The sequence below is a fragment of the Ornithodoros turicata genome, chromosome 8, assembly GCF_037126465.1.
Source record: "Ornithodoros turicata isolate Travis chromosome 8, ASM3712646v1, whole genome shotgun sequence".
In the NCBI taxonomy this organism is placed as follows: Eukaryota; Metazoa; Arthropoda; class Arachnida; order Ixodida; family Argasidae; genus Ornithodoros; species Ornithodoros turicata.
Genome location: NC_088208.1, coordinates 33379745 through 33405897, shown reverse-complemented (window position 1 = coordinate 33405897; position 26153 = coordinate 33379745). Strand labels below are relative to the sequence as shown.

Below are 26153 nucleotides of genomic sequence, written 5' to 3'. Positions count from 1 at the left end.
GAACGGGTTTTTCCGAGGAGCCACCACCGTGGGAAAACAGACACAAGTGCAAGTGGTAAATGTGAATCATGTGTCGCCCCCAAGATTTTTCTAGAATTTCTTTGAGAGATGTTCAAAATTTAGTTTGCAGTTTATTGAGTTTATATACGTATATCCAGCACCGCGGGTCCCGTGATTTCTGTCTTTTTTTTTTATGATTCGTTTGCTACAGCAATTCACATATAACATCGACTTAGTGAAAGTATACTTTATGTAGTAATGGTAATTTTAATGCTTTTCATATCTTAGGGCTCCTCTTTGTTCGGTTTTTCGATAGTTCTGTCTTCCGACTTTCCAGCTTTCTGATAGTTCGGTCTCATGATTTTCGGCCTTATATGATTGCCACTGCTCTTGAGCCCCGGATCCCGACAGCCTCGAAATACCCTTATCTCGTGACCACTTCTCCTTCCAACTGGTTACAAAAAGTGAAGTGTTCATAACCAAAGTATGTTGATATGCAGATTAAGTAGAAAGGAAGAGAGGCAGATAAAAATGACAAAAACATAAGAGAAGGCGACAAATTGTCTTCCATCAAGAATACTTCTTTATTGATACTAAGGTCACAAAATGATCACGATGATCGGGTATGTTTAGGGCAAATCGTGCAACACAGTCCCCAAAGAAAATGACAAAAATATATAACAGTACCGAGAGGATAGAGGTAGCAAGCGAGCTGGTGGTGTAGATCCATAACAGATACAAGCTTTCTGTGTTTGTCGTTTTTTGTCCCCCAGTCTCCGGTTTTTAATTTAGAGATAACCACATATAAAGTAATTGAACCTCTGTATGCAGTAAGCAATCCATGCATGTAATGCAATCCCCTTTCGTGTATTTTTGCTGCAATGACATCCACATACCAGCATGTACCTGCCATAGAAAATTTAGGACCATATTGCAATTTATTGACCTGTTACAGGAGGGTAAGAAACGAGAAATGTATGTGTGTCAATGGGATGGGCAGTCAGATCTTGCCCCTTTTCTACACACGCATACAAATGATAGCTTAAATTGAACTGCGGCTTCCACTCGAAAAACACGTTCTTCCTAACTAACACGACTGTGTCGGCAGTGATACCGAGCGTTGTAATCGAAAAAAAAAAAAAAAAACGTGAGCACTAAGCTAATAAGTTATATTATGCTGGTCACCTACGATATTATTTTCAAGACTGTGGTCGTTTAGCAGCGCGATACGCTCGACCCATGCTGCTCTGCAACGCACAGGTGACTTCACCCCAGGGGCGGATCAAGAATTTTCCCGGGGGTGGGGGGTGGGGGTCCGCTATGGAGAAGTGCTAGGTGCACGCTGGGATTGATCCATTGAACCCTATGTTCAAGTCTGGAATAAAGGGGGGCGGGTCAGGACATCCGGACCCCCTGTCCCCTAAATCCGCCCCTGCTTCACCCTACCTGGTTCATCAGCAATCAAAGTACGACTTGTGAAAGTTGAACGTGTTAGCTTAGCTCAATTGGTAGAGCCCTGGACCGGCAATCCAGAAAATGTGGGTTCGACTCCTACAGCTGGCTAACCTTTTCAGTGACTTTCATCTTTCATTGTGAAAGCTGCTTGTATTTGCGCGATAACCCTGTGTGCATGCGGTGTTACATTGAAAAATGATATATCATGGTCACGGACAATTTCTGCTAAGTCACAGACCCAAAAAACACAAACATATATGCTACACATTTTCCAGTGCATTAGTCGAGGCAAATACTCACTTGATGTTTTCTCGGTTTGGGATTTTTCGACTTATCCCCTTCTTGCATACAGGGGTTCAATTGTCAACTGAAGGGAAACTATATACATGCCATCAGCACAAAGCTTGCCTGTCTGTATTTAAAAGAAAACAAAAATGAAAGAAAAGAAACACACGGGGCACCAAATTTATGAACCAGAGCGGGACGAAGAATCTGTTAACAGTAAGCAGAGCAATGTGCTTCCCATGGAGAAAAACGACATTCCTATACCTAAACGTTGTTCGGCCTGGGCCGAGCTTGCGAAGAAGAGGGTTCGGCCAAGCTTTCATTGACATCGACCTTATTCGGGCCAACTGAATACTGCCAACTTTGGGCCAGTATGTGACAGACCGTCCTAACAAACACGGAGACCAGCATGCATTGCCGTTGGGGCCATTGTAAAACCAAGCTTGGTTTCTAGTCGGGCATTAGTTGGCTAGATAGCGTCCCATGAGACACCAGCAATGATGGGCCAAGAATGGTCCAAATATAATAAGATTCTCAACCAACCATGGTAGGTATCCCATGCATCTTCTGCACCCCTCTACGCAATATTCTATTCTATAACACCAGTGTCCATCACAACTGTATCTGGCAGGTGTGTATATTGCAAAAATAAAATCCAACGGTTGAAAGTGCTGCTGCTGGTCGTGTGTGGCCTGTCTTACCATCGTGTTGCCGCTATTGGAATAGATATGTATACGTACCCACCTGCTCGACAGCTGTTATTGCCAAAGGTTATACACATTAGCAACGAGTAGGAAATGGAAATTCCTACTCGTTTAAGTAATGCTGTCCGTGTCACTATGGCTCAATGTATGAAGCTGGTTTTCACCTTGTCTGAAAACAATTTTGCAAGCTGAAGAAAAAATGTAGAAATGGACTTGTATACATCGAATTGAACTACATAGACTAGCATCGTTGCTTGTTGTTTCGAGCAGCAGCTGCTGTTTTGGAGTTTCCTCTCAACGCTGGGCCAATATTGGCCCGCATCTATATGCCGGGGTTTGGGGGTTTAACCCCCCCCCCCCCCAAAAAAAAAAAAAAATTGTAACTTTGGTTAGTGCATTTGGAAGAGGGAGATGATAATGAAATCCTCCTCACCCATGTAAAGCCCCATAGAACTCCTCCACAAATATTTTTGGGCTAGGCCACTGCTTTGAGCCCAACGCGGTTTACGAACTGCCTTCGTAGGTGACAATATGACGACGTCAGCCCAAGTTGCAGCGACTTGTGCCAACCAAATACCGATCTCCGGCAGATTTTAGGCAATTTTCACTTTGACTTTTTGTCTAGCTGGACACAAGGCTATTGAAAGATGAAACATTTCCTTGAGTTTGAAGAACACAGAAGACGACGAGGACGACACAAGACTCAAATACGAACAAAAAAAAAGTTATAGAGTACATCTGTTCTCTTGCACTATATTAATTTGTTCATAAATGATCATGGTTTTCAATATAGTAGTGTGGTATTGCAGCGAAATTGTAAAAGCTCCTCGTGACATATTGCACCCGGACTGTTTCCACACGCGTGTCAGGCCTGCTAAGCATGGCCAACCTCTCTTTTCCTCATAAACAAACAAACAACTTCTATTCTTCGAAATCTGAAGTATTCCTCATATATATTATTGATACCTTTAACTTTTTACTGCAGAACCGGTTCTGAAGCGTTGCGTGCCTGTACATTAGAAGAAAAAAAAAGAAGCGAAAAACAAAAAAGAGCTAGGAAAGTGTACAGTTTGGTGGAAGATGCCAGAAAACTGTAATTGCGGGAAGACATTACATAAGAAATAATTGTTGTACATGTATATTTTTCCTTTTATTAAATCGGTTGGACGTTCGGCGTCGTGGTGTATATCTCTCTCTTTCTTTGTGCTGTTTTTACACCGTACCAACTACCCCAAGTGTCTGCCTTACTTTGGATGCATTTGTAAATTTGAAACCTCGTATGTTTTATTATTCATCTCCGGCTAACCTGACACGATATACTTTCAGTGAATAGCAGCCCGACGCTCTTAAGGTGACCACCTGGCCATGTTTTCTACCAAATTCTCAAAATTTCTGGATTTTGCAGAGGATTTGACAAACCCGGATTTGAAATGGGATTTAATTTGGCATGAAAAAAGGCAAATAAGCAAGAAAGATGCTTCACTTCGTTTTCCATAATATTAAACGGGCTAGTACTACGGGATGCATACATTACTATGGTTCGCCCTACTTTGGATTGTGCATGTAAAGTATGGGATCCGCAGGAAATGTTTTTAATTCAGGAGAGGGTTCAGAATATTGCGGCCAGATGAGTTGCATGGATGTTAGTATAAGCGAGATAAAGTCAAGATTAGGTTGGGATAGTTTGTCGACAAGGAGACAACAGTTACGTTTGCAATTTTCAGATAATATTATTCATGATAAAATTAGTATGTGACAAAGGAACCTCCATCGTACATATCGAGATTGATCATTGCAGGAAAATTCAGCCCAACGGATGTATAGAGCTTATTTTTTCGGTACCTGTTCTCTTAGAAATGTGTGCTTTTTAATTTTTTTTTGTATGCTGTACTTATTGCTTACTTTTATTTGTATGTATCCCCGCCACAGTAATGTCGTAAGGCGTTGTTGCGTAAGAGCAGAAATAAATAAATACAGAGAAAAAAAACTATAATTCCGGATACATAATGACTTCATTTGCTTCTCGAAAATGAAGACTTGACTTGAATCCGATTTGTTCCATCAGATCCATATCACTGGCGTGAGGTGCCTCATGATGACCCTATATAGACATAGCGGTGATACAAATGCTGACAAATTACAAAGTGCTTCGCATGCTTCAGATACACTTTCAACGTTTCGAATATGAGCGGGCTTCTATCGCCATGACGGCTTCAACCGGTTTCAACGACTTCAACCTTCAACACACAAACCCAACACACTACAAAGCAGGCAAAAAGTTCCCAGTATTTCAACAACGCGAAAAAGATCGTCCGTGCAACATTCGTGTGAAAAAACAGGCCTATTAATAAACAGTACAACAAAAATAGATGAAATTGAAATAATGGCTTCATTTTTCCCGCGGAGGCAACTAGAATGCAAGGCGTCCCACGCAACAGCCAATGAGAAGTAGGAGCTACATTTTTGCGCGGAAGCACCTGGAAGAGTGAGTGACGCGGCAATGATACCCCTCAGGATCTAGCGTCTTGTTGTGTTATACGTCTTTCGTTGTGTGTTTTGCACGCAGTAGAGCACCTGCGCGAATTAGTGCGGAAATGTATTCCATTATGGTATTTATTATGCTCTCGCAGTTGTGTTCGTCTCATTAGGATCTCGTAGGGTCATGGTAGCCTTGTAAGAGGTGTTTCGCTCGCCAGTGCTTCTCGAGATCAGCAGTTTTCATCATGCCATACCACAACAGTGACTCTGACAACAGCAGTTCTTCACGTTACAAAAAGAAAAAGAAGACACGTTCTAGGTCAAGGTAGGCGCAACTTACTGACACATGCTGACTTGACGCGAGGAAGGTAACTCTGCGTTCTTCGACGTTGCAGCTCATCGTCTTCAGATGACCGTTCATCACACAGACACAGCAAGAAATCAACTCGTCACAGGCGGCATAGGTCACGATCCAGATCGAATTCACCTGCACATTATTCTTCACGACGTCGTCGGTCAAGATCGACATCTTATCATAGAAGGTCTCGCTCGCGGTCTTTGTCACCGCGCAGACGTCCACGGTCAAGGTGCGTGTCCCACCTCCAGTCTTTTCGTGCTGAAGCATGTTAAACGGCCTACTTGCATGTCTAAACCCAACCACATGTGTGTATGTTGAGTACTCTAGCTTTCATCAAATCTGTTCATACATTTATGTTCGACTCTGCAGGTCTCCAAAGTACAGATCCCACAAGTCACACAGCGCGTCTGGCAGCCGAAGGCAATCCAGGTCGCTGAGCGGCTCACCGAGAAGAAGGTCTAACTCTCCCTCGTCGAAGTTAGTATCCCCATTTAGTTCTACGGAAATTGCACATTTACCAGCTGTTTATCGTGATTCTATTTGCAGGTCCTCAAAACATAGCAGTACAGATTCATTTCCAAAGAACATTGTAAGTACTTCCCCACAGACAGTATGGCGGAGGAATAGTGAGATCAACACAAACAGTAAAGGCTGAATCTGTTACGGTAGTGGGACGTGATGTGAGGCAAATATAGACATTATCAGCTATGACAAATAGTTGCCCAAGCTTACTTGTAGAACACATTTTATGCAATTTTGGGCAAAGCAGTGCCGCTTGAAGAGATCCAGATACCATTACTCAATTTACTATTCACCCACAGGCCTTTCCATGCTGGTGTGGAATACAGTTGTTACCTTTAGTGCCTAAAAAGTTTAATATCTTCAGGCACTTTAAAGACACCCAATGTTCCCCCATCCTTTTTTTTCACCAATTATTTCGCAGAGCGATTCGGACAGGCTGAAGATGAAAATCCAGCAAGTCATTAAAGCTGCAGGTTTGTATAATGTTACCTGTTTAACTTTTGGTACATTGTGAAAGAGCAGAAAGAGTTCCAACTAAAAGCAACAAAAGTTCTACAGCAGTAGCCCGGACAACTACTAAGAAAGTCTTCAAACAAGAATATGATAAGCCAGGAGTGTTGGAAGTCCTTCATGGCAAGGGGGGAACAAAGTCAGAAGCCCTGGCGCATTGCAACCTGATTTCAATGTGGTTAACTGATTGGGAGTGATTAAATGCGATGGCTAATGGTTGATTATTAATGGCTAATTATCATGCTTGGTGAAAAAAAATTTATTGGCACAAGGTAAGGCATCCATACTGTGAGGAAGAAAAATAGATGGACGTTCTACAGACTTGACTTACACCCTTCCAAAAACCCGAACCCTCTTGGCGGTTCTCGAGATAAACTCTTTCTAGCCACGAATGCTTCCCTGTGTTGATTAAAAACAAGGTCCTTTGCTCGAGCACAAATCTGCGCTTACCTGTACCGTCTAAGCAAGGCTATTCAATGGCGCGTCGGTACTCTTCACGCAGCAGGTCCGCTCACACAGTAGCACGTAGGGTAACCAGGGGGTAGCACCTATTCGGGTGAATTTCGTCTTCTACTTTTTCAACCTGTGCTTGTTCTCGTTCCGTGGTAACAGAGAGTGGGAAACGAATCTGTCTAGGACAACACTTATGGACGAATGTCCGGGTGACGGGACCCTCAGAGCGAAAGTGTAGGGTGGGGGGACCGCCCCGCCTTCCAACGCCCCTGTGATAAGCATCTGCTGGAGGCAGACCTGTAAATGGATGGCCTATGGATAAAGGTCATCCAATAGTGAGCAGGACTCAGCTGACAGCATAATGCAAAGGGTTCCTTTACAACACATGATTCATATTCAGTGCCGTCACTAAAAAGGTACCTTTTAGGCAGAAAGAAGTCGCTTTACGGCTACGGAACACCACACACAAGAGAAAGAAATTCAAGGTTACAGGGGATGGTGGACACAAATTTCTCACTTATCCCCCTAGAGGCAAAGTAAACGCCGACCCTGCTCACGTTCTTTCCATGCTTGTACAGTGCTTGTGTCACTGAGGTACCTACAAGCAACACCTTGCACCCCCGTCTTTCAAGGAGGTGTGCAGCGTTTCAGCGCTGACATGGCATCGCTACTTCCATTGTCGATAACACAAGATCCATTCGTCGTTGTCTTAATGCGGGAAGAAAGTGGAACGATAGAAGTGGTGCTCCTTCTTTTGTTGCATCTACCTTTCTCCCTATTTTCTCAGTGATTAGGCCTAATCTGTGTGCTGCCTTTGGTGCAGCTAATGCAAATGCAGAACTCCGAGAGAAAGGGCTCCTCAGTGAAGATGCGGCACGAGCAAAACTGGCAGCACCGAGCGTCTCTGAGCAGATCGAACGTGCGAAGATTATAGACGAAATCAATGCACCTTCCTTCAGTCAACAAGCATTTGTGTCGAGAAGAAAAGACGAAAAAAAGGTACGTCGTAAGGCACACGGGAAAACTTGCATTTGATAGTGGGGTGGTCACGTCCACAAGGTTTTCTACCAATCTGGAAAACCGGGGAATTGTAAGGGATTTTGATGTCACTGGGAAAAGTCAGGGAATTGCAGGAACGCAGCTGAAGTCTGGGAAAATCACAGGCAAGTGCCTTGAGGATGCACAGCAAATTGTGAATGCCGATCAATGGTTGAGCAGCCGCTCCACAGCAACGTTGCCGCGGATAGCGCTTCAGCAGTACGGCAAGCTCAGAGGCAATAAAGTAGGGCAATAAACGATCTGTTTTATGAAGGATATCTATTAAAACATAGCAGAAGACACAGGTTCCCTTTTGTTTTGATCAGGGAATTCGCTTGAAATAGTCAGTGAAAACCTGGAAAAGTCAGGGAATTTGAAGACACCCTGCATTCATATCCCATATTTTGCCTGCTTTCTGCTTTGGAGAAGTGTACCTAATGCCTTGCTTTAGGTTATGTCAGTGAAATTCGTACAATAAACGGTTGTACTGGTTTTGATCTGTGCCAAAAAGGTGTGACCTAATACCTAAACGTTTCAGGACAGCAACAAGGAAGTGGATGAACACACTGCAGCCATCTTCGGTTCCTTTGAGAGTCTTGTCTCAGCAACAAAGGAAGTAGTACCACTTTGTAACTGGAGGGAGAAACCCGAGCTCCTTGTTCACGAAAATGTGAGTGCACCTTTGAAACATGTATCACACTCATATCCACTCATATCTATATTATGTTTGTTCTGCAGCTCTTAGAAAGCCAGGAAGTCAAAATAGAACGTTGGTGCAAGAAGCTAGCTGCTGAGAGGCGAAAGAGAGTTAATGGCGTTGCATTGGGTCACATGGCTCGTGCGGACCTATAGGATGAAGGTGCTACGACATCTGTAAAAGAGTCTGTGTTATGTCGTTGAATTGTGTTTGCAGGGGAAATGGTTGACAAGAAGCAAAAAAATGGAAATACAGTTTATTTAAGCTTGTCTGGTCTTGAATGTTTTATCTGAACAAGTATAAGTAGGGCCTGACTTTTTAGGGTTATACCCGATTATGCCCGATATTCACCTCCCGATTCAAATCAGGAAAAACAGGGTTTTACCCGGTATTTCCCTGAAAACTGTTGGACCAGGGGAATCCGAAGTCATAACTAACATACAACTTTGGAAACTGTGTTGTAACTGCTTGAATATGCTAATACAAACTGTCAAAACAGAGACACAGCTGCCTCTTAGATGCATAGACTAAATATTGATACCCTGCGCCTACTGTGTATTATGCCGAGTAAACCAAAGTTATACACACGATCCAAACCGATTCAACCAGAATTAGGTTGAATCAGGTTCAGTTCAACCTGATTACACCCGAATTATTGCAGCAAAATATAAGGCCTGACTTTTTCGGGTTTTATTTTTGGCCAAATTCGGGGGGTAAATATCGGGTGATATTTTTCATTTGAAAATTCGTGTGTATTCGGGTTAAATCCCGCAACAGCATATTCTGTCGTCAAGAATTTGGGTGTATTTGGGTGATTTTTTTTTTGTTTAATAAAAATTTGTCTTAACATGGAACTAATGTTTAGCAATGTTATCAAACTTTATTTTAATGCACGCTTATGAGTGTGCCACGCGACCCGGATGTTTTCGGGTAGATTCGGGTTAAACCCGAATTTTACAGATTTCGTTCGGGGGGTAAATATCGGGCGGGTACGGGTTTAGCCCTAAAAAGTCAGGCCCTAAATATGACCCGATACTTACCCCGATTTTGCTGGAAAATATAACCCGAAAAAAGTCTGGCCCTAGGTATAAGCATACCACTTACAACACTGCACCGATATGTATCGTGTGTATCAGTAGATATGACTGCATGCAGAGCAGATACGATTGTTTTATTTGATCAATCAATCGTAGCTCCTACGATAAAATGCAGAAAAGTATCACAGTTACAGGACATTGTGTTGGGAAGGACCAAACTGTTTGCCTCACCTTGTTTTAACACTTGTAGTTGAACATCACGAATGCATTTTCCTCAGGTGAAACGCCCGATTTGCGCGACTGATAAATTTTTCTGTGCAGATGCCACACTCGTACGGCGCTTCACCCGTGTGCGTCCTTCTGTGCGTCTTAAGCGTTTCTTTCCTAGGGAACGAGGCCTGGCAGACGTCACACGTGAAAGGCTTCTCCCCCGTGTGAATTCGCAAGTGCCGCGTCAGTCCCGCTCTGTGGTTGAAGGTGAAACCGCAGTAACAACACCGAAAATGTCTCCCCTTGATAGCGTTCTCTAGGCCGCTGTTGCGTACCGCACCTGGAGGTCGACGAGCTGGAAATGAAGATGTGTCTAGTTTAGGCATGGCCACCAAGGGTCTTCTGCGCTAAAGTGCTAAAGTTCAGTCTGAGGGTACCACAGTACGGGAAGCAAACACAAAAATAGCAGAATATTTCACAATAGACAAATATAAAGAATAACACAAAGTGTGCTGCAGATGGGGAACAAATTCTACCAATAGTTATAAGGAACTGAAACCAGTAGTACAAATTTGCTGCTTTCATCTTGTGTGCGCATGATGTTGTAGGTGCAAGGTATCTCAGACACCTAAGATAACAGGACACTGTCACTGCTGTTGAGAACATACGTACTTTGGAAATGCACCTGACCATGACAAACCCCACTGTTTTTCCCAAGAACGTGTCATTTAGTGAAAATTTCCCTAGAATGAGATAGAGTGTCAGTGCTGATGCCACCTTACAGATTTACTGGAACACCGGCTGGAGCCTGTAAACTGCTCCTGCATGGAATCTATTATCTCATAAGCCCGACCTCAAGGAACCTACTTGGAGGCTACTCGAGTGCCTTTAATTCTGGTCCCTAAGACAATGAGAGGTAGAGAAAACGAAAAGCACTATAATTTCAACAGCGTGAAACAAACTGTTCAAAGCCAGTGCTTATTTGCCACCTTTTAAAAGTGCACAAATACCTGCACAACTTTGTGGTCCTAGTCCGTAGACTATTCTGTGTAGTCACACGGATCGTGACAAGACTATGTGAAGATGCTGTTGGTATTGATGAGGTAATTTTCAATACACTAAGATGCACTTAGTCCACGACAGACCCAAACATTCTGCAGGTGAGGGATTCTTAAGTAATCTTTCTTAAGTAATCTCTTGCTCACATGTTAGCGTAACAATGGATGGGATTTCGGATACCTGGTGTTTGAATCAATGTGATGTGGTCGCTAAGCATGTGACTAAAGTATGTACTTAGCTGTCAATGGAAAGTTTTCAATCATGTCGACCCAGAGTGAGTCAAGTCATATGAATGCTGGATTAAATTTTCAAAGCATTCACTGTCTTCATTTCAAAACTGTTCAGTACCACATTTTATCAGGGTGAGTGTTGCATGACCACTTGTATTCCTGTGATGGGCCTGCAAACCTAAATGCTGTTTTCTTTGTAGCGTATAATACGTCGACTTCTTCAGGTGGAAACTATGACAGTGGCGAGTGTGAAATAAAAAGATGACGATGAACAATGTCAAATGAAGGCCAATTTATTCGAGAAAGTGTATGTGAAAATTTTTGTAAATCACTGTTGTATACCTTTTCAAATAGCATATTTTACTTTTACATAACGATGGCTAAGAATATGGGGAAAGATCATCACACACACTATGTTCACTGATGTGACAATGCTCAAGAATGCTGAGAAAAGCAACACAAAATCTGTGTGAGCATGTAGAACATGGCACTATCTTTTTTTTTTTTTACTTTCTTGTTGCAAGCTTTGCAATGGTTAAGCTGAAAACTGTACACTAGTAGCAAGCTACATACTACAAATATATGTAATGTAAAATATATTGCATGTATGCACACTCTGTGTACCTTGATATTTTCAAACAGCAGCTACCTACAAGGCATATAAAATCTCAAAACTGACACATACTCATGCAGCGTCAACAAGGAACAACAAATTGCAGCACGCTGGCATTGCATGATGCTCGCTCACACACACACACAGCAGAAACGGCGGCTAAAACGAAATAGCATGCACTCTGTGTGACTGCACACGAAAGCCACATCAACCACTGTCGGCAGTGCTGTTACATTTGTCTGCAAAAGTGGACACTACAGGCTGTCCCATTTTCACTTAAAGCCATCTTTCTAGCTATATTGCACGACATCAAATGCTGCCCATCAAACGCTGCATCGACACTGCAACTGCGACCATTTCTGACAACCTGCTCTCAACCAGCAAAAATCAGAATCCCTCTAATCCCGAACTCGAAGCAGCGGCGCAGAATTGCTTCGATATCCACTCTTTTTGTCTCCTGAGAAGTCCCGCTACATAAGGCAACGTGCTTTTCGAAATATGCCTGCTCATGAAACGCTGTTCGACGCAAATCGCCTTTCGTTCGCGTGCTGCTTTGAATGCGCCACCAGACAGTGCCTTTGGGTGAAGGCTGCCGAACAGAATTCGCACACGTAGGGCCGTTCTCCCGTGTGTATGCGTATGTGCCTGTTTAAGATGCTCTTCTGACTGAAGGACAGTGAGCAGACGTCGCACTTGAAGGGCCGTTCGCCCGTGTGCCTGCGCATGTGTGACGACAGGTGGCCCTTTTGTGCAAAACGTGCATTACACACGTAGCACGCGTACGGTTTCCCGAAGAGGTGGATCTTGAGGTGCCGCGACAACTTGGAAGCTGCGTCCGAAGTGTAGTTGCAGTACTGGCAGTGGTAGGACCGCCCCGCGAAGTCTTCGGTACCTCGAGTAAAACACGGTCGTGTTACACGGTGCTAGTAGACGTCACAAGTGTGTACATCAAGCAACGCACGCACTACCTTATAGCTACAGAAGATTTAAGATAGGAAGGCAGAAAATTAGGCGATGTCAAGTTGCCGGTGGTGAGTAAATCAACGAGTGATATTAAACGGTAGGAGCAACTTATTTATTTACACGTAGTAACGAGACTTTCGTGCACGGGGCTGCACTTCTTCAGGTTACGATAAGGTAACTTCAGGTAACCTGAAGTAGTGCACGAAAGTCTTGTTACCATGTGTAAATAAATGAGTTGCTCCTACCGCTTAATATCACTCTACAGAACATTGGTCAAAACAGCCAAAGAAGTAAAACATTCTCAGATTTGGTACACTGTGTGGTTCTTAGCGTGGTAGATTGAGAACAAATATGCAGCAGTCTTTCGTCAGGTGTTGCTGTCCTAGAAGACCTTGTCAACATCAATTCTTCCTGCTGATGATGTCATCTGAAATAGGAAAGATGTCATGTTCATAAATGTAAGCTCTACCCGGACAGCGTACGGAACACTTGCCTCATAAGAATAGACAATGAATTGTTTAACTATCTTATATAGTAACACGAGTATATGAATGCTTTTTAGTCATCTATTGCTTCTGTCATGTGCACTTTCATTTACTTCTTATTTTATTAGCTTTCTGTTGTTTTTGCATGCATGCATTTGTCTTTCATAAGCTCACCTGTTCACGCGTGTTATTTTTGTCAGTTTTGTCAGTTTTGTTAGTCTTAGGGTTACTAGCACCTACTTGATCCAGCCACAAAGCTTTGGTGTTTTAACCATCTGAACATCCTTCATTATTATGTATCACTAAAATCAGGACAAGGAATCCAATAAATGCCCAACAGAATTTTAAACTGAATAAGAAAGTACCCATGCAACTGTTTTATATGCCAAAATCTTTCATTTTTCAATGTGCCCAAAGTTGCCCAGGCTGTTAATTGGCAGAATACGCATTGTAGAGCAATGTGAAGGGCTTCGTCTTTTCTTGCCCACATTTACTGTGCAGCTCGTGTGCATTGAGGAATTACGCGATACACTGTAAAACAGTGAAACGTGATGTGCTGTAAATCAGATCACAGATTCACAAGAAAGTATGGGAGTGGGAAGTACATTTATTCAAGAAATATGGATGTGCTTCAATTCCACATTTCGATGGAAATGAACACGAAAATACGTTTCTTCAATAAATGTTCTCGTTTTCAGAGAGAAAGCGTGGTGAGACATGTGAAGTAATGATTAGAGCCTGAAGTTTTTGGGAAATATTTTTTTCTAAATTTGGGGGGGGGGGGGGATGTTCAACCTTCAATTCGGGGTGCAATTTCGGGGAAGAATCGGGTAAAACCCTAAAACTTCAGGCTCTAGTAATGATCCACAAACGTCTTGGTATATGTTACACAAAGTAACTGATGTCCCCTCAAGCCGCAACTCTGTACACTATTGGAATGAGCCGAAGATGACAGCCCTTGTACAGTATTCTGAGTGCCGACGTGCTTATACATATGTGATCAAGGTGACTGCAGAGATCTTCCACCCACAAGATTAAAGTTTCCACATTAATGATGTTCATAATGTGATGAATCACTTGATCATGTGAGAGGGTAATGCATATTTCCACTGTGCTACTGTATTGCTTTTGCATTCATTTTACGGCACTGCAAAGTGATCACAATACACCAGCGGGGAAACAAACTGAATAACTCAGAATATAGTTGCACTTTTTTTAAAACAGTATTTGTCATTTCGTAATTTAAAAAAAAGCTTGCCTTCACATTAATGCAGTAGTTCAGGGCTTTAAACGCACGACTCTCTGTGCAACACCACCCAACTTCCCACTTTGCAACATTTTTCAGGACAGCATTATTATAGTCTCTCTCACATTAATTTTTGTCCTTAGCTAAATAAGGCTACAACCAACACTGAAAATACAGCATGTGAAATCTGTGACTGTAATTACAGTGCATACATTTAAATGGAAATCGTCACAAAACATAAGGAACACAGTGTGGCTCCCAAAAGTGGGTCTGAAAAAGTGGCTTTAAAAAAGGTGAAAGTAGTGTCAGAAAATACTAGTCTTAAAATGTCTTCTTGGACTTCCATACCTGTTTATACATACGTTCTAAACATAGGGGGCCGCCCTGCAATGTCCAGAGGTGTTCAAAAATAAGAGTTCGCAGTTCTTTTCTTGTGAACATCGCGTGCATGTTATACATAGACCATGTCTTGATGGAGACATACTTCCATAGGTTTGTGGCCTGATGGCAGCAGCTACAACATGTGGCAACCGTGACTCAGGTTTCCTGTAGGGCATGCTAGACAAAACAAATAATTTGCAAATTTCCACTGACAAATTTATCAACCCACTTATGTACAAAGGAAGTGATTTTGTACTTGCAGCCATCAGCAATGACCAATACCACACAAGAATGCCTGTCTCATCTGTAGCACGGAATAAGCATGTATGTTGAAGAGAGACCAAAAGACAGGAAGCATCTTCAGTACGTTGATTTTTTTATACCGCCTTACGTAGCAGAGAAACAAAAAAAAGAAAAAAAGCAAGGACGTTTCGAGGCCTATACAGTGTCAAAACGTCCTATCATTTTTATTTGTTTCTCTCTGTTATGTAAGCCAGCATAAAAAATCAATATACTGAAGCATATGTACATTCCATATTCGAGGCATTCAATATAGCAATTCACACTTGTACAGGTCCTCTACGGTAAATGTGTACACCTGATAGGTGGCGAACTACAAAAACAACTCGCTGTACCACAATCCTAGTAGCCAACCAAACGTTCCAACTAACACACAGAGGAACTCGATAGAAGGTTGGCTCAACGTCTCGCCCCATTCCTGCAACTTGACGTTGTAATATATTACCCCGAATCGCAACAGTAAAAAAAATTACTCTTCTCTCTGATCAGTCGACATCCACACGTCAGCAACGGCAAAGCCCGTAACGTTCAAAGCGTTCAACAAAGTCCCACCGAAGTCCCACAAATCCTCCCCCTCCATCCATCAATCCACGTCTTCCACTTTCGCGTGCTTCCGAAGATGAGTCACGAGACTCACTTTGTGAGTGAACGCCTTCGAGCAGATGTCGCACACAAACGGCTTCTCTCCCGTGTGGAGCCGCACGTGCGCCTGCAGGTTGTTCTTTTGGGTGAAGGAGGCCGCGCAATACTCGCAGGTGAAGGGCCGCTCCCCCGTGTGAGTCCTCATGTGGTTCACCATGTGGTTCCTCCGCGCGAACCGCGACGGGCAGTGCTTGCACGCAAATGGCTTCTCCCCCGTGTGGACGCGCACGTGCACCGCTAGGTAAGACTTGCTGGCAAACGTCGCGGGGCAGTCCGGGCACCCGTACGGCTTCTCGCCCCTGTGCACGTGCTCGTGCGCCTCCAGGGCGCGCTTACGGGTGAACGCGGCCGGGCACATGCTGCAGGCGAACGGCTTGTGACCCGTGTGCCTTATGACGTGGTACTCCAGCTGGCTCTTGCGATCGAATTCCGCGGGGCAGAAGGCGCACTTGTACTGCCTGCCTTCGGTGTGCTTCAGCGTGTGCTTGTCCAGCGCGCTCTGGAAGCAGAACTTGGCCGAACACAGCTTGCAGTAGAAGCGTTTCTTGTGCTTGTGCTTTTCGTGCCTCCCCGTTGCGCCCTTGGAACGGGTGGAATAGCTGCAGAAGCGGCACTGGTACCTCTTCGGTGGCGGGTCGTCGGGCTCTTCTACGTCTCGTACTTCTGGTATGACGAGCTCGTCCTCGTTTCCTCCTTCTGGGATGCTTAGCTCGTCTGTTTTCGAACCGTCTTTTCCGTTTGCGCGCGGACTACATTCTCCGTTATACGATGCGCTTTCTGGTTGTTCCACCGTGGCGTGCTCGTTCTCGTGTTCTGCTTCAGGGACGTTTATCTCGTTCAGTTTTGAATTATCCTGCTGAACCACTACAAATTCGTCTGGACCTTCCGTGCCTTGGCCACTTGCTTGACAGACTATAGATGTATCGCATACCTCACTTTCCACTCTGTCATTGGGCTGTTGATATTCTAAAGAAGAATCAGCTGGAATGTCAACACCTTCCATTCCTTGCCTCTCTGTTGCATACTCCAGTGAGCGCTCCATAAAGCAGTCTGCAAAATTGAAAGCAGGGATACGTCGATTATGACTAACAGAGAGCTAGAAAATGGCCTTTCAGACTACCTGTAAAAAAAAGGGGTATTGCATATTGACGCTATTGATATTACTTGCAGCAACATTTTTATCACAATGATGATATAATTCATGATAATTGAACCTCTGTATGCAATAAGGGGATAAGTAGAAAAATCCCAAAATGAGGAAAGGGGCCTGATCTGATTGTCCGTCCCATTGACACACATGCATTTCCCGTTTTTTACCACGCTGTAGCGGGCCAACAAATCGCCAATAAGGTACTAAGCTTTCATTGGCAGGTGCATACTGGTATGTAGATCTCATTGCAACAAAAATAGTAACAAGAGGATAATTCGACTTATCCCCTTATTGCATACAGAGGTTCAATTGTGATATGATTATCATGCGCTAGCTCAATAGAAATCCCAGGCAGAACAATGTACGGAAAGTCGAGTGCAATGGGGATGGACGGTATGTGTCTTATCGATGTTCTTTAAGTTCACGGATGTGTTCAAGGCCTTCCACCTACCCGTCCACCCCCACTGCACTCAACTTTCAGTACATTGTGCTGTCTGGGGTGGTACCTGCTGCAGAAGGCCATGCATGCATGCAATAAGTAAATGACACAGGAATGTCGGCAGTAACCATGCAGATTCCCATAGTGAAACAATGGGTCGTAATGTAAAAGGTCAAATGGCACAAAAAGAAAATTACACTTTTACACAAGCAGCACAAATTTTACTGAATTCTATATAATAATAATAATATCTAATGCTACATTCACGACACTCGTACCAAAGGCTACGCCATTTGCTCGTGCGGGTCTACTTTTGCAGCAAGAACCCACTATAATGACAACAAAGGAACCACAAAGTATTAAAAATGAAAATTATTTGCCTTGTGCAGATGGAGTGGCATCCATTACTGCCACAATTATGCTTCAGTGACCGGTACGACAGTGCCCTCGAGCTTCTGGAACTGAACACTGAAGGTGAATAATATGACACTAGACAGACGTGAAACTGCCCAAAGTAAGCTTGAAAGGAGAGCTTATGTTCATAACCCAAAGCTTGTTCAGGCTCTCGGGGAAAATAAAGCAACTGAACAAGGGTGTGCAGACTGGGTAAGTTGGTAGAAGGTATATGAGCAGCAGGTATGACGGCACAGATGGAAGAATAGACAAGGGCTCTGTGATTTCAGTGTCGTCATATTTGCTAAAGCAAATGAACTTGCAATCACATAGCTCTCAAGGTCTTTTGCAATTGTTGCCATGCAGAAAGAACAGCAACAGATGTGAATTAGCTCAAATGCAAAGGATTCTGTATTCAAGGGAACTTGTACTGTTAAGCTTCCACATTCTAGTTCCACATTTCGCTTTCCTGTCTGCCAATGCCCCTTTTCTTAATTCTGGTCTTGCTCATAGGGCGCTGGTCGCTGTCACTTCCGTGGGGAATACGTGACATGGAACCTGAGAGCATGCCAGTACAAACGGAATGTCTGTTCAAATTTCACATATCTGTTCATCTCACCTTCCAGTATCCAGTTACTCCATTTCGTACCTGGAACTGTGGCGTGTTATTAACGTATGACGTTGACTTTGTTACTTCAATGCAGTTCTTTAATGTACAGCAGGAAGCGAATGGATGATCAGGAGGCCTCTCTCGAAGGCATACAGTCAGCAGATACATCCCTGCCTGTTTTAAGCACGGTTTCCAAACTTTCGCGTAATTATAAGCCAGACTTCAGTAACGATCTACATTCATGTAAACCTAAATCCATCCTCCTGAACACTGTCTTCAGAAAAGATCGTTCATTGAAGCTACAGTCCAAGGTAATATACCTGTGGTTTTAGTGATCCAATTTATAATAGCATCCGAAACTTGCACTAGCCTTGCATACCCGCGCGAAGACAGGCATCGCAATTTCCTTGCAAATTTAAAGCGAATATGTTCTGTGCCACGCAATCTGAGGTACATACGTTTGTTTCTTGCTATTACATGCACTGCCTGTACCACTGGAACTTATTAAACGGGAAATCACATTCGTACGCCATTACCCAGCCATAACATTGCCGCCATGGATGGATCGATGGTGGTGCCCCCTGACGTGCCTCGTTCCCTTTCTAAGCCAAACTGGCCAAACTACCCCGCGAGCGAGTGACGGGAAAGAAAATTCACTTTGGTGAACTGACTCATTCATTTCAGTTCAGTGAGTCGTTCAAATGAGTCGTTCGTTCGTTCATCTCTCCGTGACGTCAAGCGTGTTGCATTTTTTTGTCCAAATATTCAAGTCTGCGGGCTCCAAGTTAGCTACAATCATTTGCCGGTTCGTGAATTCGCAGAACGGCGAATTGCAGTAGCAGACGAATTCTGACTATATATGATCACGTAGAGAAGAAGAGAGAGGAGGCAATCAGCAGGCCTTTTGTATCTAGTATCTAGGTGGCGTTGGGTCCCGCGCGCGCCCCGCCCGATGCTGGGAAATCTCCGCGCTCCGCTCACCTCCGCTATGCGAGCGATAGAGGCGATACAGGAGGTTCCCCAGCACCTGTAGCAGCAGAAAATGCACTATTAGAGCCACACGAAAAAAAAAGGCATTTGCCAAGGCATCCGGGCTCTAGGTAGACATTACGCAGAAAGAAGACAGGACGAAATGTCTCTCGTTCTATTGTTCCATGGGGAGTTTCTGGTTTCGTTATAGCCCGCCATTTCAATATACACAGCGCATGCTCAGATGGTGCCCCGGCCATGCTTGAATGTGGTTCTCGCGTTCTCGTGTGTTGTGTGACACTCGTGTTCTGCTCGCGTAACAGTTTAACACGTGGCTAGAGATTCCTTTCGAAGCAGACGATTCTTGCATAGTTTTCTGTTTTCATTGGCCTTGGGAGAGATGTCGGAGGAGGCTACAACGACATTTATCGATGATTGTGCGCTGCCTGCGCAGCTTCTGAAACAAGCTGTGGACGTCGAGTGAGTAACCAGAGTAGAGTAACCACCTCGTACCATAGATATATACTGCTGGACGAACACTCTGTTGGGTGTTAAATGCACCTAAAGTAAATTTTACATTTTGCAGGAGTTAAATTGCTGCTTGATATAATTGAAGTGTACGTTTCAGTTGATGGAACGAAACTTCTGGCCGAACGCGCCAATGAACAAATGCGCGTCTTACCGGTTATCGGCTCCCAATAATTAATTATTTTGTTTTGGTTCTTATATTTTCATGATTACGTTGTTTTGGCGCTTTCACCTAGTGGTACGTAGAGCTGTATGCGGAACGCATTTCACTTTTTTTGTTCATTGCTGCCTGGAACAGAACCCTCATTACAAATTGAGCCAACGATTTCAGGAAGCTGAAAGATGGAACAATTCTTGAGCTCAGTGAAAAGCTGGTGCAAGAAGACGCGGATCAAACAAATGAGAAATATTTCCAGTCCAAAGAACTTCTTGAAAGTCTGCGCCTCAACTACTTAGACGGCAGCAGTGATGAAGATGATGCAGCTGCGGATACGCTACTGCCGTTTGAAAAATTGGCAAAAAAGATGACACCTGTTGTATCAGATGGTGGGGTCCTCAAGAGGGTAAGGAGTTTGACTTTCTGTTTTCTTTGCCATCCATGAAAGAATGTTCCTTCCTTCCTTGCTTGCATATAATAATGTGAACAAAATCCTTCAGGTCATGCGTCCAGGAGCGGGGCCTGTGGTGCCCGATGAGAGTTCTGTGACATTCCACTATAATGCGTATCTTGAGATGGCCGATGAGCCATTTGACTCAACAAGACTCAGGAACAGGCCTCAGAGGACACTGTGAGTGGATAGCACCACGATAAATGGTTTCGACCACTTCTTACAACTAGTCAAAAAATTTAGTTGTACTTTACCGGCCTCAGTGGGTCACTTGGCAGAGTCTCGGGTACAAGTTGCTTAGACATACCGCCTTCTGCGAGTCTCATTATTATTTTGTTGTATTTGTATAACTGAGCAAGATAACACAACAGCACAGGATGAGCACAATGTGCTGTCGTGATATTTTGCTAACTTCGTCGCAATGCGCTGTCCAAACCAACTAGCCTAATTTTCCGTGCGAAGTTCATGCAAAGATGATATCTGTGGTGCTGTCATAGCTTTTTAATAAAAAAAAGCTGTAACAAATAAAAAAGGAACCCCCTGTGCATTCAGCAAGTGTCTATCAGCACTGCGAAATCCTGTCTCTCGTGGAGAGTGGCTTTACTGGGATTTGTGCCAGCTAGAATTCTAAAGATAAGGAAGAACTTATTTCTTGCTGTCCTACTTTTTTTTCTTCTTCACAGGCTGGAGAATGTGTCTGTGATAGGCTTGGCCTTGGCCCTGAAGACAATGAAGAAGGGAGAAGTTGCTCAAGTGATGGTGTCACCGCAGTATGCGTTTGGCCGCATGGGGTGCCCCCCACGAATCCCGCAGAACGCAACCATACTCTACGAGGTTGAATTGCTGCTCTTTGTTGATGCAAAGGATGCCGTCGAGTTAGAAGGGCGGAGCTTCGACGGGCAGGTTAAAGTACCGTTTGAAAAGGCTTACAAGGTGTGTCTCTTACGCCGCTACCCCAAGCAGCACAACATCTCGGCCCAATGTTGCCAATATTGGTCCAATAGTGGCAATACTGGTGCAATCTTGGTCCAGTACTGCCAATATTGGACCAATATCGGCAATACTGGCCCAATCTCGATCCAGTATTGGGCCGACGATGCCAATGTTGGTTCAGTATTGGGCCAAGATGTTGCGCGGCTTGGGACAAAGTTAAACACATTGCCTTTGTTTCACTTTGTTGCGTGAGAATTTTCAATGATCGCCAGAACAGTTCTGGACGGAACGGTGTAGGCCTTTAGCTAGGGAGACTCTAGCTAGAGCTTTCCGCTTCTCGAGCTTCCCCCTAGCATCTCGGTTTTTGAGGGTGGCACGACACTTGTAGACTTCACGTATGGAGGACGGTGCCCTCTCTTCCAGGCAAAATTAGTGATAGAAAAGCATCTGGTAAGCGCCCTGGTATTTATAGATGCCTGTGTGAGTGCAGGTATACCTGTGAAATTTTTGAATTTGCGGGTAGAAAATGTCACTTGATGCGGGTCGCGCAAGAAACTCAGGTTGTGTGGGTACCCCATGGAGGAAAGAAGAAAAGGAGGCGCCTCAGCGGTTCTTCAACAGAACAGAGAAGAGTAGGGCGAGTGACGTGAGGATATAGGCCTCTTTCCATTTACAAACAAAAGACGCCATTGTTGTGTGGACAACCACACGAACGCGACTCCTGATTGCCGTATGCAATTGCAGATTGATTCAGGTGTTGTCGAAATGGTAATTTCTTGCAAACTGTGTCGCATTATTCTCAGGTACTGTCCAGGTTCTCAGCTACTGTAGTACCTGGCTTTGTTTGCAGACTGTGTCCATGTTGCCAAACTTCACTCTACTTTATTCTGCCAATGCAGGTGTGTGAAACAAAGCGTAACACAGGCAATGAATTTTTCCACACTGGTGAGATGGCGAAAGCTCTCAAGTGCTACAGCTCGTCAATTGTGATCCTGGAAAAAGTCTGCACTGCGAATGACCAGGAGGAACGGATGCAGCAGGCACTTCTGCTCAAGTTATACAACAATGCCTCCCTGTGCTGCCTCAAGACTGGGCGTGCGAATATGGGCATCTCGTACGCTAAGGAGGCATTGCAGGTGGGAGACTGTGGACATTGTTGTTCAGGGCACCTTCATCCACCTTGAGTAGTGGTGGAAATATGTCAGAACCCTAAGATCTCTTGATCCCGTCATACCTCTCAGTGCTCTCTCAGCCCTCTCATCTAGACCGCTGTTGTCATGAACGGTGAGGAAGTGTCGAGAGATTGGAAGCTCATAATTTCAAAACTATTCAAGAATGCTGCTTAGATAGATGCCTTTAAGAGCAAGAACTTTTGCAATCGTCACACTGTACCCCCCACCTAGGGTTGCCACCAGGCCGGTATTATACCGGCATGGCCGGTTATTTGCGCGCTCTGCTGGTTGCCGGTAGGAAGGTGATACCGGCAACCTTTTGCCGGTATTTGTGACTGAAGACCTTTCATAGGGGCTTTTACGGGGTTTTCCCTTCAACATTCCAGTACAGCTTGAATAAATCTGGAGCACAGACCCAACTCCACAGTCACCAGTCGTTTTCTTAGTTATTCATTATTATGATTATTCATTGTTATTCATTACATCTTGTGTTCGGAGGGGACAAGAGCAGTGGTTGTGCAAAGCTGTTGGTGGTTGTGGTCGAGCCAGCTAGAACGTCCCTCACCCACTTTTTCTTCCCCACGAGCCTTTCCATCTATTCCACCTCCTCTCACCAGCCGGTATTTTTCACTCCGAAAGGTGGCAACCCTACCCCCACCCCACCCCTTTTTCCATATATATAATTTCTTTCTACTCTGATCTGCAAGATTTGCGTTGATTGGCCCGTGGCAGGCAGGGGCCCCAAGCTCCCCTGTGGGTACGTCACTGATAATACCTACTACCATTTCTGATGTACAATTTTTGCTTCCTTTCTGTGACTGTTTGCTGCAATCTTACTACTGGTGAATATTAGCCTGAAAACGTTTGCATGCCCATTGTGAGAGCCAGTGAGCACAGAAAAATGTGGACCTCACTTGTGCATAGTGTTGCCAGAAGTTGCTGAACATTGTTAAGAGTGAGAAGGGCTGTTCATGCAGAAAGTGTCCAGCTTAACTACACATGAAAATAACTTTACTCTGGAGTTATTCTAGTGTCGCGACGTAAACACCCAATTATTATTATTATTAGTTATTCTAGTATCGCATGTTCTCCTGGATAACAGTATTCAGTTCCAAGGAAAGTGTTACAAAGTAGCTTTGTTGTACTCACTTGGAGCTGCCATGCATTTTTATGAAAGTGTCCAGTTCTCAAGGATTTTTTAAAATAAGAATCTAAAGTGTAATAATCAAAAAATAAATTTTGCATATTAATGGTGCAGAATTGCAACACAGCAGAATCGTTCAAGGTACTTGGGATGACATGGTGAAACTCCTTCTTCACATACTTTTATGCAATTCTTAGGCTATTTTATGACGTCACTTGTACACTCCGATTCCAGTTGCCTGCTAAATTCCCATACAATGTTGCCCCTTACTTAGAATTTCTTGCATTGTATCATATGTCAAGATTTTTTCTGTGTTACCATGTTTCGGTTGTCGGCATGTTTTTATGCTGTTTGATTAACATTTAGCGACACGGGTAATAATTAGGGCCTGACTTTTTCGGGTTTTATTTTTGGCCAAATTCGGGGGGTAAATATCGGGTGATATTTTTCATTCGAAAATTCGGGTGTATTCAGGTTAAACCCCGTTACGGCATATTCTGTCCTCAGGAACTCGGGTGTGGTTTTTTTTTTTTTTTTGTTTGTTTAATAAAAATTTGTCTTAACATGGAACTAATGTTTAGCAATGTTATCAAACTTTATTTTAATGCACGCTTACGAGTGTGCCACGCGACCCTGATGTTTTCAGGTAGATTCGGGCTAAACCTGAATTTTACAGATTTCGGGGGGGGGGGGGGGGGGGTAAATATCGGGCGAATACGGGCTTAACCCTAAAAAGTCAGGCCCTAGTAATAATCAGGATTCTAGCAGTGCAAGAGTACAATTTGGGAGATAACTCACGGAAGAATCAGATTAAACCAGAGAACTTCAGTCTCTTCTCCATTGTAACGGGCTTATATTTTCGTTCACTTCCAGATAGATAAAGATAACGCAAAAGCACTCTTCTGTTACGGCCTTGGGTCGAAGATGCTGGGTTGCTACGATGATGCTGAACGCTACCTGCGCCGAGCCCTGCGCCTGGAGCCCAACTCGAGAGCGATCGTAAGGGAACTGGAACTCGTGGACGCGAAGCGGATGAAGGAGCAACACGCGGAACAAGTCATGTGCCGCCGCATGTTTGGCACTTCCAGCAGTGGCCCGAAAACTGTAGGACTCTCGCCTGGAAGCGGTTTGAATGGTGGCGTGAAAACCGCGATACAGCAGAAACTGTTGGCATTCCGTAACGACCTCGGCAAAGAGAACTCGTCGAAAGAGCTTCCGTTCACGGTTGGCTTTACCGAGCCGTATTGCAAGTACGTGCGTTCAGTGTGCGCTGAGCTTGGGCTCGGTTGTGAAGACGTTCCAGGTGGCGGTGTGAAAGCTGTGGCACCGAAAGTGTGAGGTGTTCTGGTAAGCCAAGTACTTGAGAAGAAATGTGTTCATGTACAGGGTTTGCCAAGATAAACTTCGGGGTTTGTAACGAAGATAAAACAAATTAGAACAGCGTCGGAAAGCCAAATTAGATGTTAGAAGACGTATTATGCCCCCAAAATTTATGTTGATAATGCCGCTTGGTCCGTTTCCCAGCGGATAAATCGTGAAAATAAAAAAATCGCAGCTGCCTAAACAGCTACACCCGTGTTTCAGCTTCTTTCCGTCAGATGGCGAAACGGTCGAACGCGGCATTGCATAGTACGATTCTGCATTCAGTTCCACTTGTTCAGATTTCGATGTCGTCTGCAACGCCGCGTTTGGCCGTTTCGCCATCCGACGGAAAGGAGCGGAAACACAGGTATAGCCGACTAGGCAGCGGCGGTTTTCTAATTTTCATGATTTATCCTCAGAGGAACGGACCAAATGGCAGTATCGATATAAAATTTTGGGGCATGATACGGCCTCTAACATCTACTTTAGCTTCCCGACGCTGTTTTTGTTTGTTTTATCTTTGTTAGAAACCCTGAAGTTTATCTTGGCGAACCCTGTATATTAAGATATAGAGCGACGTTACATTTACACATAAACACACAAGCGTTGTTGTCCATTTCATGCCACAGGGTGGTACATCCCATAAAGTTTACATACTCTATATATATACTAACAGGCATTTTGATATGAACATGCAAGTATGCATGCGTGGAAGCCACTTTTCACGTGGGAAAGGTTCTATCGAGGGAACTACATGCCTGTTTAGTTATGCCAGTTAGTTTTGTCATTGCTGTGCTTCCTTTTTCTCTTTTTGTCACGAGTGCAGTGACACTATGTATGTTTTGTTGGCACCTTGCAATGGGTGATGCAAGTCCTATTCTTCTAGAGCTGTAATAAATCAAAACAGTTTGCACTTTTACGTTGTCATTCACTGCAGGTGTAGTGAAATGCTTTCATCTGGCTCGTCATATTAACATGCGTAAGTTTCCTTTTGATCTGTGTACTAGCAGATGTTCTGCTAGAAACAGCCCAAAGCTTATCTTTTCATTGTTATGTGCACAAGGATTTTCATTTGGCAACAGGGAAGTGTGCCAGAAGCTCCTAAAGTATTTATATGTGAGTCATAATTGTTATGGTCACTCAGTCTGTGATAAGAATAAGAGAGCTTCACACTTTCAG

At 44.0% G+C, this 26153-nt stretch overlaps 3 protein-coding genes across 5 annotated transcripts; 2 read left to right on the top strand and 1 right to left on the bottom strand.

Moving 5' to 3' along the window:
• The first annotated feature begins 4938 nt into the window (after window positions 1-4938).
• Window positions 4939-11650, top strand: LOC135367051 (serine/Arginine-related protein 53-like). Of its 3 annotated transcripts, XM_064600135.1 has the most exons (9): window positions 4940-5247; window positions 5318-5509; window positions 5650-5757; window positions 5827-5869; window positions 6224-6275; window positions 7589-7764; window positions 8342-8473; window positions 8542-8662; window positions 9859-11650. In XM_064600135.1, exons 1-8 carry the CDS (start codon window positions 5168-5170, stop codon window positions 8653-8655), a joined length of 897 nt encoding a protein of 298 aa, XP_064456205.1. In that variant the 5' UTR covers window positions 4940-5167; the 3' UTR covers window positions 8656-8662; window positions 9859-11650. The 3 variants fall into 3 exon arrangements, with proteins under 3 accessions (XP_064456206.1, XP_064456205.1, XP_064456204.1); XM_064600136.1 differs by lacking the exon at window positions 9859-11650 and having other exon boundaries at window positions 4939-5247; window positions 7604-7764; window positions 8542-8769; XM_064600134.1 differs by lacking the exon at window positions 9859-11650 and having other exon boundaries at window positions 8542-8769.
• LOC135367581 (gastrula zinc finger protein XlCGF57.1-like) lies at window positions 9653-18852 on the bottom strand. Its single transcript, XM_064600871.1, has 5 exons — window positions 18717-18852; window positions 17636-17716; window positions 15617-16716; window positions 12165-12572; window positions 9653-10154 (listed from the first exon to the last, which is right to left on the bottom strand). Exons 2-5 carry the CDS (start codon window positions 17658-17660, stop codon window positions 9795-9797), a joined length of 1893 nt encoding a protein of 630 aa, XP_064456941.1. The 5' UTR covers window positions 17661-17716; window positions 18717-18852; the 3' UTR covers window positions 9653-9794.
• A 375-nt stretch (window positions 18853-19227) lies between these two features.
• On the top strand, window positions 19228-25887 carry LOC135367050 (inactive peptidyl-prolyl cis-trans isomerase FKBP6-like). The gene is made up of 6 exons (XM_064600133.1): window positions 19228-19707; window positions 20087-20318; window positions 20413-20543; window positions 21047-21296; window positions 22196-22432; window positions 24486-25887. Exons 1-6 carry the CDS (start codon window positions 19628-19630, stop codon window positions 24948-24950), a joined length of 1395 nt encoding a protein of 464 aa, XP_064456203.1. The 5' UTR covers window positions 19228-19627; the 3' UTR covers window positions 24951-25887.
• Window positions 25888-26153: the final 266 nt, after the last annotated feature.